Genomic DNA, 13,472 nt, shown 5'->3' on the forward strand with positions numbered 1-13,472 from the left:
ATTTTATACCATACTGATATAGAAATGCAAAGAGAAAGACAAATATATTCTATTCGTTATCAACATCATGAAGTGCATTAAAAAGTACATTACACCAGGGTTTTACAGATTTGAGTGTATGATGTAATGGTAGTTTAATGAAAAGCTATTATGTAAGTAGTTGAAATAAAAATAAATAAAATAAAAATAATTAAAAAATAAAAACAATCAAAATAAAAAGCTTAGTTAAAAAAAAGAAGAAAAAAAGAATTTGTTTACATGCATGTCATGTGATCATTACCTTACATCAGAGAACCGTGAACTTAAATTGTATTATTTATTAAGAAAAAAGAACAATTTAAAGGTAGGGAGATTTCTGGAGAGGAAATCGGCCACAGCCATCTGAGCACCCGGCCTGTGGACCACCTTGAACTTAAACGGCTGAAGAGCCAGATACCAACGGGTGATCCGCGCGTTGGTATCCTTCATGCGGTGGAGCCATTGGAGAGGAGCGTGGTCCGAACAGAGAGTGAACTCCCGCCCCAGGAGGTAATAGCGGAGAGTGAGAACGGCCCATCTGATGGCCAAACACTCCTTTTCTATGGTGCTGTACCTAGCTTCCCTCTTGGAGAGCTTACGGCTAATGTACAGCACCGGCCGCTCTCCCCCCTCCACCTCCTGGGCCAGGACTGCGCCCAGCCCCCTGTCCGACGCGTCAGTCTGCAACAAGAAAGGGAGAGAAAAGTCAGGGGAGTGTAAGAGCGGCCCGCCACATAGAGCAGCCTTTACTTGGGTAAAAGCCTGTTGACACGGCTCCGTCCACTGGACCGTATCTGGTAGCCCCTTTCTAGTAAGATCAGTCAAAGGGCTGGTGAGGTCCGAATAATTTGGTATAAACCGTCTATAATATCCCGCCAGCCCCAAGAACTGTCTTACCTCCTTTTTGGTCTTGGGCCTCGGACAGGTTGCAATTGCGGCAGTCTTATCAATTTGGGGACGCACCTGCCCATGACCCAAGTGGAAGCCCAGATACCTTACTTCCACCCGCCCAATCGCACACTTCTTCGGATTGGCCGTGAGCCCCGCTCTCCTCAGCGACCTCAGGACCGCCCTCACATGCTGCATATGCCGCTGCCAATCGTGACTATAAATCACTATGTCATCCAGGTACGCAGCAGCATATGCAGCATGGGGACGCAAAATCCTATCCATGAGTCGCTGGAAGGTTGCGGGCGCCCCGAACAAGCCGAAAGGAAGCGTGACAAATTGGTGTAATCCAAACGGCGTGGTGAAAGCTGTTTTTTCTTTGGACAATGGAGACAAGGGGATCTGCCAATAGCCCTTTGTTAAGTCCAGTGTCGAATAAAATCGAGCCGTACCTAACCGATCAAGCAACTCGTCAACCCGCGGCATTGGATACGCGTCGAACTTCGACACAGCGTTCACCTTGCGGTAGTCCACACAGAACCTGACCGAGCCGTCTGTTTTGGGGACCAAAACTATCGGGCTCGCCCAGTCACTGTTGGACTCCTCGATTACTCCCATGTCGAGCATTGCGCCTAATTCGTCCTGAACTACTTTTTTCTTGTGCTCAGGCAAGCGATACGGCCGGCTGCGAACTACCACGCCCGGCTCGGTCTCGATATGGTGCTGAATCAAGTCGGTACGTCCCGGTAGGGGCGAGAACACGTCAGCGAATTCCGCCTGCAATTTCGTTAAGTCAGCGAGTTGTAACGGTGAGAGGTGATCTCCCCCAGGGGCCAACGCGACTGATTGTGCTTTAATGCTCGCCTCTGGCCCGAGATCATCCTCTCCCCCGATCACCGTTGCCAACAACACTGATTCCACCTCATTCCATTTTTTTAGCAGATTGAGGTGGTATATTTGACGTGCCCCGTTCCTATCGGATCGTATCACTTCATAATCGAGCTCTCCTATCTGCCGTGCGACCTCAAACGGCCCCTGCCACTTTGACATTAATTTTGAGCTCGACGTTGGGAGTAGAACGAGCACTTTCTCTCCCGGTGTGAATTTGCGTAGTTTAGTACCCCTGTTATATGACCGGCTCTGGCGGTCCTGGGCTTGCAACAAATTCTCCCTAGATAGCCGCCCCAATGTGTGGAGTTTTGTTCGCAAGTCCATGACGTACTGAATTTCGTTTTTGGCCAACGAAGGCCCCTCCTCCCAAGTTTCTCGTAGGACGTCCAGCACCCCCCGTGGCTGTCGACCGTAGAGAAGCTCGAAGGGGGAAAACCCCGTGGAGGCTTGCGGGACCTCGCGCACAGCAAATAAGAGGGGTTCTAACCACCGATCCCAATTTTTGGCGTCTTCCTGTACGAATTTACGGATCATGGATTTAAGAGTGCGATTAAATCGTTCGACCAAGCCGTCTGTTTGTGGGTGATAGACGCTGGTTCGAATGGATTTAATGCCCAATAATCCGTACAATTCGCTTAACGTGCGTGACATAAACGCCGTGCCTTGATCAGTGAGGATTTCTTTCGGAATCCCCACCCGGGAGATTAAACGAAACAGTGCGTCCGCAACACTCTTCGCCGAGATGTTGCGGAGAGCCACTGCTTCCGGATATCGTGTTGCGTAGTCCACGATAACTAGCGCAAAACGATGTCCGCGTGCGGATCGCTCTAATGGCCCGATGAGGTCCATCGCAATTCTCTCGAAGGGGACCTGCATTAATGGTAGGGGGCGCAATGGCGCTTTTGGGGCGGCCAGTGGGTTCACCAACTGACATTCAGGACAAGACGCGCACCACCTGCGCACATTGTCATGAATGCCTGGCCAAAAAAATCGGGTCATTAAACGATTCAGCGTGGCCGCCTGTCCCAGGTGGCCCGCCATCGGGTTAGAGTGTACTTTAGTACTTTGGTACTAACAACTGGGTTGTATCTAGCTTTGTCTGAGTGTCTTGGGTCACTCGATACAACCGATCCTTAATTATGGCAAAATAAGGATACGTGACGGGCAATGCGGGTTGGAGGGACTGACCGTCGATAGTGCGGACCTGTTGGAAAGCATGTTTTAGAGTCTCATCTTGGGACTGCTCCAGAGGGAAGTCATCGCGGTCCGAGAGAATCAGTCTCTCAACCCCGCTCGGTTCCCCTGAAGCTGTTCCCAAGGGTCCCGTATCAGTCTCGCCAACCTGCACTCGCACCGCCCCGTTCCTAGCCTTTTTTCCCCAAGCGGCATCCGCGCATAACGACCCCAATAACGCCGAAAAGGCGGGCCAATTCGTCCCCAGAATTAGCGGATGCCGGAGGTGGGGACTAACCGCCACCTCAACACTATGCTTTTTCCCCCTAAACTGTATCGTGACTGGGACAACCGGATATTCCACCACATCCCCGTGCACACACCGCACCTTAACCATGCGGCTTGTATCCAATGCCCCAGGCTGCATCAGGCTTTGATGGATCGAGGTTTGGTTACATCCTGAATCCACCAAGGCCTGATATGTACCCCCCTTGATACTTACAGGAATTTGGTACTCTCCTGCTTGATCGGGGGTGGTCCGCTGGACGTCCGGGATCCGGATCATTGTCCCGATGTCCATCCTCGGACATCGGTCCACAAAATGATCCGGATCACCGCACCGCCAGCAGGCCAGCCCAGGCTTACCCGCCACCCCTGCGGCGGGGAGTGGGTTGGAGGATGAGCGCGGAAAGGGGGCGGAACCAGAGCCATTGTCACCACCAGCCCCCAGTGGCCCCGCCCCCCTGGGCGGGACCCGCGAACTCCCAGACGGTCCAAGGCCCATCCCACCCCGGCCTCTGGGGGGGACGCGAGGAGGGCCTGGAGGGCGGGACCTGGGGAGAGGGACAGGTCGAGAGAGAAAGAGAGAGGGGGGAGAGAGAGAGAGAGAAGTTAGTGGGGGTTCGCCGACCCCCGGGCACGCCACCAGGTGGTCCTCCGCCAGGTGGATGGCCGTCTCCAGCGACGTGGGCCGGTGGCACTGGACCCACTCGGCGGTCTTCCGGGGAAGCCGAGTGATGAACTGCTCCAGCACCACCAGATCGACAACATGGTCCCCGTCGCTGCCGCCGGCCAGCAGCCATCTGCGGCACTCGTCCCGGAGCTGTTGGGCCAATGCGAAGGGTCGACCGGCCTCACCCCACTCCAGGGAGCGGAAACGCTGGCGGTGTTGTTCTGGGGTCCGGCCGACCCGCTGAAGTATGGCCCGCTTCAGGTCGTCGTAGTCCAGGAGGTTCGCGACCGGTAGATGTTGCGCGGCCGCCTGGGCTTCGCCGGATAGAAGGGGGATGAGGCGCACCGGCCACTGTGCCCGGGGCCACCCGCAGGCCTCCGCGGCTTTTTGGAACAGATCTACGAAGGCCTCGGGGTCGTCTTCCGGCCCCATCTTCTGGAGGGACACGTGCACCGGTGCGCTGGCCCGCCCAGCGGCCTCGGCGCGAACCTCCCGGTCCATCCAGCTCCGGAACCGCTCGCGGTCCTCTTGCTGGCCTTGGACGATGGCCTCGAAGCGGCGCTCCTGTTCGGTCCGAAGGTCCAGCAATGCCTTATGGTGTTCCTGGTGGAGGACCGCGAGGGAGTTGATGATCTCCGCAAATGGCGAGGCGGAGGGCGTTGTCATGGCGGCGGCTCTGTCCTGCTTCCTTCCCGGGTTTCGGCACCAGTGTAACAAGTTCGATATAGTAAGGAAGGAAGAGGACACAGGGGTCGGCTGGACTGTTGATGCGTATCTTTATTTTCTCTTTCTCAATGTCAATAACACACTTCTTCGTGTGTTCTCAGTCAAACTCATAAGCAACAATAACTTCCGGTTCGCGGCACTTCCGGCTTCCGGGTAAACTCAGTCTCTGTGTTCTCGCACCAACAGTCCGACTCTCTCTCTCTCTGGTCTCCGGTTCCGCTGGTGTTTTATCCCGTCTCCGCGCTCATTACTGGAACAAGAGACAGGTGTTATTGATCTGCGTCCAACCCACTCACTTACCGCTCGTCCCGCGGCCCTCTCTCCCGCTGCAGACCTCGCTGAACCACGCCCCCCCCTTGCCACAGTAACAAATAAAAAAAAGTAACTGTAGTCTGAATATGAGTATTTTAAAACGTATTATAATCTAATTTACAATAAATACATTTTTGGAATCAGCACTCTTAATAACAAATATGATATGAACACTCATCATTGCATTATCTTTAATTATAAAACTAAGTATTGAAATATCATCTTACAAAGACACCCCACTGTATATAATTCATACATTTATTGCGAATCCTCAAGATTTTACTTGTCATGCCGCTGATCTACATTAGCCATGAGCAAATCTATGTGACTGTGCATTTGTTATAGAGGTCCAAATGCAAAAACTTCAAAATCAAAAATCTTTCCACCGGTTATATAAAAGTTTCATGTATCAAATATGATATTCAACAAAACTGATTATATCTAATGGCTCTTTAATTTAACTGTTCTAACCAGCCAGAAGAGCTTTGCATTATTACAGAGACTTGTGCACATGCAAACACCCACTATATGATTAAATTATATTTAAAAATGCTATTTTCCTGATGAATTTAGATTTTATTTGTATGCTCTGGTCAGGACCTGGAAGAGCTGTTGAACAGGGTTAACAGCGCGGACTCTGCCCTCGCTATCGAGCAGAGTGGGGCGGCCATCATCGAGCAGATCCAGAGGGCCAGAGAGCGTCGCTCCCAGATCACCTCTGAAGAGATGAAAGCTGTCATCGAGGAAAGAGACACTGCTTTAACCAGGGTACAAACCTACAACACATAAACGCTCTCCACTAAGGGTCAATCCTAACACACACCAGCCCTAAACACTCCACTCACAGTAGTTGTGTACCAAGCCAGAAACCTTTACACCATAGAAAAAATCAAATACGACTCTCTAAATATTGACTATCTCTCCTCCTCCTGCGTTTTAACTCCTCTGCAAGATGACTTTGATTATTGGTCTATTAAAGCACATACATCTGTGTTTATTCACAGATCCTGCACTGATTTAAGAATCAACACACCAGCTACCTAATTCACATGTAGGGACAAATATTGCTGCATAACCTCAAATATTTGGTATATCGTTCCTACACACATAATTCAATCAAATGAAAACAAACAAGCAGGTAGCTAAATATTGACATCCAGATATTCAGCTTCATCATAGAGTTCAAGTGTGGGGCAGTGGATGTATTTGCTGGGATTTCTGTGTTGATAAATGCTACCTACGTTTCATAGTTGGTGTTATATAATGTGCTTGCTTTCATTATTTGGGCACTTAATTGTGTCTAGCGGTCATTCCTGGTGTTGTTTTGGGTCAGTGGATACTGTGTTGTAACTTTTATCAGGTGTGATTGGACAGGTCATCGAGGCCTTTCTGATTATTTGATTTCCCAGACTTGTGACACTCAAAAATGAAGATTATTTTAAAGTGGAAATTTACTGTAATCAGTTTTTAATGGCTATGAGGTGGTGTTTTAGGAGATACAACACACTTTTATTTTGCCAAAAATAAGGGGGATGCTGGCAATAAAAGTGAAATGTTGAAAAAATTTTGAGAGAAGTAGTAAAGGTGATTGCATATATACGAACAAGTTCTCCGTTTAGGGTTAAAACGAATTTAACCCAAGCGCTCTTTGTGAAGTGGATGATTACGTTACATTATCTGTCCATCATCGTATAAAGCCTGTCCTGGCAATTTGATTGGTCCGAACAGTTCTCGTTAGAGTATAGTTGCTTCACAATGGATCAAGTCCAGACCAAACTTCCCGACCTCAAATGTTGTGGGCGGGACTGAGTTCGGCGTGCATCCAAAAAGTGCCTTTTATGGGTCTTGTGAGTGGGTCAGAAATGTACTGAATGCCAATGGAGGCCTTTCTGAAACCTTTCTCATCCATCAGCTTTCAACAAAAATATCTTCATTTGTGTCCCGAAGATGAACAAAGTTGTACCGTGTGTCCAACGAGATGAGGGTGAGTAATTAATGAAATAATTTTTGGGTGAACTGACCCTTTAAGGTTCAGCAAGAGGTTTGTTATTGCAGGTCATTAAATTTGTATATGTATTTTTTTATGATATGCTATTATATATAATTCATTTTCAATGTCCAAAGGATATAAGAGGTCTTGTTTTATAAAGAAATAAAAAAATAAAAAAATGAGGAAAACTAGATTAGATTTTGCCCTGATCATATTGTAAATGTTCTTGTGTAGCTCAGATTCTTCTGATCGACTGAGTCTTTTATTGGAGGTAGGCCAGATTCATAAAATAAATCCTGTCGTGCAGATAAATGCAGCTGGAAAGCCAGTGACAGCTCAACCATGACAACCTGTGTCAACTTCTCTGAAATGAACAGAAGGCCAGGTGTCACTCTTCTAACTCCACCCAAAACCCACCAGCACATGGCCGCGAAACGTCCCCTAGAAGGCTTTTCATTGGGGCCAAAAACGTGAATCTGTGGGGCAATTTCAGAAGTAAGTTGCAAACCCCACGCCTAATCCCTCTGAGACGGGAATGGGTCCTCTCTCTATCCTCAAGGATATCTCCCTCCCCTGCCGTTCCACCCATCTCTCTCCTCATCTCGTAGGGATTAGAGCCCGGCTGCAGGCAGAGGGCCGCCACATCCCTTTGGCCTGCCGGAATATGAAAAGCTGGATAAGTGCTGTAGAAAATAAATCTTATTCTCACTTCCTTCCTCTCCTCACAGTTAACGCAGAGAATAAGATCCGCTTCGTTATGTCCCTGCGCTGGGCGCTTATTGAATTTCTCTTGATCTTGATAGAGTGCTGATGTTAAAGTGAGAGAGGAAATTGAGTCGCATCTCATGGTGAATTAGGGTTGGCTGATTGTCTTGAGATCTTATTCTTCTTATTATTTTTTTCCGCTCATAGAACATGCCATCACGTGGTTCAGACTTCTACTGTTTTATATTATCATCTGAAACTTTAATTGGTGGGTTAAAATGTTGAAATAGGTTAATCTATCTGTTCCTATGCACCATTTCACCCTGGTTATTTTTGGGGCACTGACGGCAATGTTGGCCTTTTGCGTCACCGCAGAGGTGCATTCTGATTAAAATACGTTTCCCCCTAAAAGACATCTGCTGCCCGAGAACCATAACTCAGGCTGACACTAAAGAGGAGCTGTGTGTTTTGTCTGGACGGCAGCGATATTATTTTAGTCTGCAGAGGAAAGAGACGGGAGTGGGGTCGGTGGCTGAGAGGCTTGTTTGCGCGGGCGCTACTCTTTGAAACGGCTGAATGTTGAAACATTGGTTCTTGTCAGGCCGTGAGGATGGTTTACATTCCTGGTAAGTGTCCGTCGATCCTGGAATGTGCACATGGAGAGGAGCACATATGGACGGGTAGAAAACAAGCCTACTTACAATAATACCCACCAAAGAGCTGGTCACATCGGTGTGTTTAAAGCGCCTGTCTGTCTCTCAGTCTGTCTGTATGAAAGTCGGCTGGAGAGTCTCGTATTGTATGGAAAAAGGAGGAGAGGACAGTATTGTGGATAAGGAATTATATATGTGTATATATAATTCCCTATCCACAATAATGTAGTGTGTGTGTGTGTGTGTGTGTGTGTGTGTGTGTGTGTGTGTGTGTGTGTGTGTGTGTGTGTGTGTGTGTGTGTGTGTGTGTGTGTATACAGTCAAACCAAAAATTATTCAGGCACCAGATAAAATTTTATATTTTTTTTTACTAAAGGGGTGCAGGACACTATAGTTACATTTATGTAAGTGAGGATATCAAAATAAAGTAAACTATGACATAATCATACCCAAAAATTCTTCATACGATGGAGTACCAGTAAAATTGATGATCATTTGGGACCAAAATTATTCATCTTTGACCTGACCATGTTTTGCTTTGTTTGTTTTTTCTTTAATTGCTAATGCGAGCTATTACACTCCAGACTGATCAAAATGAAGCAGTGCTTGGTCACTGGTTGACCTGAATTCGTATTATCTAATTGTGTTCTTAAATTTAACAGCGGACAGCTGATTGGGACATTTGAATCCATTACATACCTTTCTTTCTATCAGAGTTATCTGACATTATCAAGATGAATTTGTTCTGATGAATGCAGTTCATCTCTTGAGTACTTGAGTCATATTTTATCACAATTTTCTAAACTGTAGCTGTAGCATAGACAGACAGACAGACAGACAGACAGACAGACAGACAGACAGACAGACAGACAGATAGATAGATAGATAGATAGATAGATAGATAGATAGATAGATAGATAGATAGATAGATAGATAGATAGATAGATAGATAGATAGATAGATAGATAGATAGATAGATAGATAGATAGATAGATAGATAGATAGATAGATAGATAGATAGAATCACAGAAGTCATTTGTGATGGGCATTTTCCTAATATGTAATAATTATAATAAATATGTATTTGTTAATGCACTTTTCCTACATGAAATGCAACTCAAAGTGCTTCACAAGCATGAATGCAATTGAGTTTCTGATTGAGTGCTTCTCTTTCCACTGTATGGAACTTCTTCATAAAAGAAAGTGATTTTATATTTGAAATATACCACAAATGAGTCTGTCCCTCCAGGGATCACAGACACAAACGGAGAGTAATTTCAGCAAGTGTGTGTTGAGGTTCTTACAGTAAATATAGTCATAACTGAGAATGTAGGTTTACACCCTGCAGAGATTTCACCTCTCATAGAGCAGGCTTACATACACATTGTTTTTCCATGTGGCAGTGCAACTGGTTTTCACAGGATTCTTGAGCCAACTTTATTGCAAATATTATTTAAACGCTTAGAAAAATGTAATAATCATATTTGTGCACCGGTGTTTGCACTTTAAATTATTTTGTCAATAAAATGACCCCCTACTCCTTGTAAAACGATTCATTATAGACTATAAGATGGTAAGAATGTAATATCTAACCAGTTATTTGGAATGTAAATATAATATAATACAATGCAAGAAACTTTCTGAGCAATTCTGAGAAACCACTGAGATTTTTATTTTGATCTTACTGTACAGAAAGGGAACAGTGACTGCGTGGAATCACCAGTAGTTAATTTGGTTAATGCAAAAGTGTAAAAGCAAGCCTCTTATAGCTGGTGATTATACCTGGGTAAATTGTTATTTAATGCATTCAAGTGATCCTGCTTCTCTCTCTCTCTCTCTCTCTCTCTCTCTCTCTCTCTCTCTCTCTCTCTCTCTCTCTCTCTCTCTCTCTCTCTCTCTCTCTCTCTCTCTCTCTCTCTCTCTCAGTGCAAGCGTCTGGAACAAGAGCTTCTTCGTGTTAAAGAGCCATGTCATAATTCTGCAAACAGCACCCGCCACCTGGCCGCCCAAAACAATCGTGAACGAGCGAGCAAGGTAAAGCACACACACACACCTCCCACGTGGGAAGAAGCCTCTGGAAATGAATGTCACGAGCCCACGGGTTAGCCCGCGCAAGCTTTCGCAGAATGCACACGCTTGCCGAAACACACCAGGGGTGTTTGCCAACAACCCCATCCTCGAATCCGACCTTCACCGTACGCGCAGTCCCCCGTACGCGCTCACGGATGCCCCCGGACCCTTTATCAGCCCGTCATTACACTCTCCACTGTATCATTCATTAACTTCTATTTGCTCTCTCCTGCTCTTGTTTTCCAGCGATTTGCGGCGATAGACTGACGGCCGCGGGTGTCTGTTTGACAGGGTTTTAGGATGACACAGGCTGGTCAGTGAGCTGCGATACCTCGCTGCGGGTCTGTCAGGGAGTCGCAGGGCAAACACGGGCCTATTTGATTTGCTGTATTTATCTGATGCAGCCAGAGCCCTTGAGTTTAATGCAGAGTGCTGTAAAAGGGCCATCATTAGATAGAGCTAGGTAAACATGCACTGAGAGACTTGGGTGAGCAGGGGGGCTGATTTCAGAAGGGGTGCTGAGTCAGGGTAGGACCTTTACGACACATTGAACGCACTGACTAACCTGCATCTTGACTGAGTATATTAAGGCACTAACTGCATTTGTTGTAATCGAGGGGAGGTTGAGCTTGTGTTGTTATTTCCATGCATGGTGAAATAGTTTACAATGTGAGTAACATTTTTTGATTTTATTGTATTGTTCCTTTGGACATACAAAGTTGTATTCATTACATACATAGTAGTGAAATAGTCCACTATCTCAAAATGGCTGCACATTTCTAAAATAAAAAATGCTCATAAAAGGCTCATAATGTTTGACTACAACTAATTGTCCAGCAATTTACATTTAAAGGTGCACTATGCAACTTTTCGTCCACTGGAGGGCGCCTATTCTAAACGGCTCGCGAGTACCGGGACTTTTATTATGACGGGACACAGTCGTCGGACGCTCGCACTTCCGCTTTTTCCGATCAGGTAAAAACAGCTATTTTATCATATCAGATACATTTAAGGGGCCAAGGGCTTCGGCCATCCGTCCACTCTCTTCCCTGAACTGAAATGAAGTATTGGGCTGAACTTTCCACACGATTGACATCAGGTTCAAGTACGCCAGGTTGGCTAGTGGTTATGTTGCCCGCATACCGCCTCCCATGGCCAAGACTGGTATTACGATAATTAAGGCTGATATCTCTGCAGCACTATAACTTGACATTTTTTAATGACATAATCGCCCTTATTACTTCTCATTCTTTTGATGCGTGTTGGTCATTTTGGGTATATTTTTACCTCAATTTTTACACATGGCACCTTTAAATGTCTACTCAGTAATTCAAACATCAGTTGTTAGACAATTAAATGGGATTTTTGACTTTTTTTAACCTATAAACCTTACTCAGAAAAGTAAATAAATTAATATGTATTATCTAGATTTATTAATAACATTATTATTATTATTATTATTATTATTATTAATTATTATTATTATGTAGATAATGTAATAATATTAAATAAAAATATATTTTTACTTAATTTTATTATTAATTTATTTTACTTAATATACTTTTTTTAATTTACATAATATTATTTTAATATTATTATTGGTAGTGTTGTTTATTATTATTATTATTATTATTATTATTATTATTATTATTATTATTATAAAAGTTAATCTAGATAATTTAATAAATAATCAATAACAAATCTAAAAAATTACTTGGTGTTGGTTAATTGGTTAATTTATTTGACTTAATTAAATTATTTAATTGACTTATTATTATTATTATTATTATTATTATTATTATTATTATTATTATTATTATTATCTAGATAATTTAATAATAAAAAATATTTTTAACTTGATTGTATTATTAATTTATTTTACTTAATTTACTTATTTAATTTACATAATATTATTTGTGTTATTGGTAGTGTTTATTATTATTATTATTATTATTATTATTATTATTATTATTGATAATTATTTATTATCTAGATAACTTAATAATATTAAATACAAATATATATTTTACTTAATTTTATTATTACTTTATTTTTACTTAATTTACTTATTTAATTTACATAAAATTATTTTAATATTATTATTGGTATTATTATTATTATTATTATTATTATTATTATTATTATTATTATTATTATTATTATTATTATTATACAACTTAATCTAGATAATTTAATAAATAATCAATAACAAATCTAAAAAATTACTTGGTGTTGATTATTAATTTATTTTACTTAATTAAATTATTTAATTGAGTTATTATTATTATTGTTAATATTATTATTATTAGCTAGATAATTTAATAATAATAAAAATATTTTTAACTTAATTGTATTATTAATTTATTTTACTTAATTTACTTATTTAATATACATAATATTATTTCTATTATTATTATTATTATTATTATTGGTAGTGTTTATTATATTATTATTATTATTATTATTATAACAGTTAATCTAGAAAATTTAATAAATAATTAATAACAAATCTAAAAAAAATTACTTGGTGTTTATTATTAATTTATTTTACTTAATTCAATTATTTAATTTACTTATTATTATTATTATTATCATTATTATTATTATTATTATTATTATTATTATTATTGGTGTTGTTTATTATTATTATCGGTGTTGTTTATTGTTGTTGTTGTTGTTATAAAAGTTAAACTAGATAATTTAATAATAATAAATCAACATAATATTTCTTATTAAATAATTTATTATACTTAATTTAATCATTTTATTATTATTATTATTATTATTATTATTATTATTATTTATTCCTAAAGATAAATGTTAAACTACCTTGTTGGTTTGTTTGTTTGTATGTTAAATAAATTAAAAAGTGGTCTAAGGAAATGTATTTCAGATACCTATTTATTTAGGTTTTTTCTAGGCCTGTAATCACCACTATCTTGCACACAGAAACAATCCAATGCTGTAGGGCAAAACTGATGACAATGATGCTTCAATTTCATGATATCATAGTTACGATGAGTAAAAAATAGATACTGGATAGCTTGTATTTAAATGGGATGATGTGGATTGTGATCTGAAAATGCTGCGCCAC

General features: G+C 42.1%; 1 protein-coding gene across 5 annotated transcripts in view; it reads left to right on the top strand.

Annotated features, from left to right (window-relative positions):
• mipol1 (mirror-image polydactyly 1) overlaps positions 1-13,472 on the top strand; it is a 116,868-nt gene that overhangs the window by 62,211 nt on the left and 41,185 nt on the right. For all 5 annotated transcript variants that reach the window (XM_067455938.1, XM_067455939.1, XM_067455940.1 and 2 more), the window contains 2 exons: positions 5,558-5,728; positions 10,235-10,342. In XM_067455938.1, coding sequence (XP_067312039.1) covers positions 5,558-5,728; positions 10,235-10,342 — 279 coding nt within the window. The remainder of the gene's footprint in view (positions 1-5,557; positions 5,729-10,234; positions 10,343-13,472) is intronic.

This window comes from Pseudorasbora parva, chromosome 10 (genome assembly GCF_024679245.1).
Source record: "Pseudorasbora parva isolate DD20220531a chromosome 10, ASM2467924v1, whole genome shotgun sequence".
Classification (NCBI taxonomy): domain Eukaryota; kingdom Metazoa; phylum Chordata; class Actinopteri; order Cypriniformes; family Gobionidae; genus Pseudorasbora; species Pseudorasbora parva.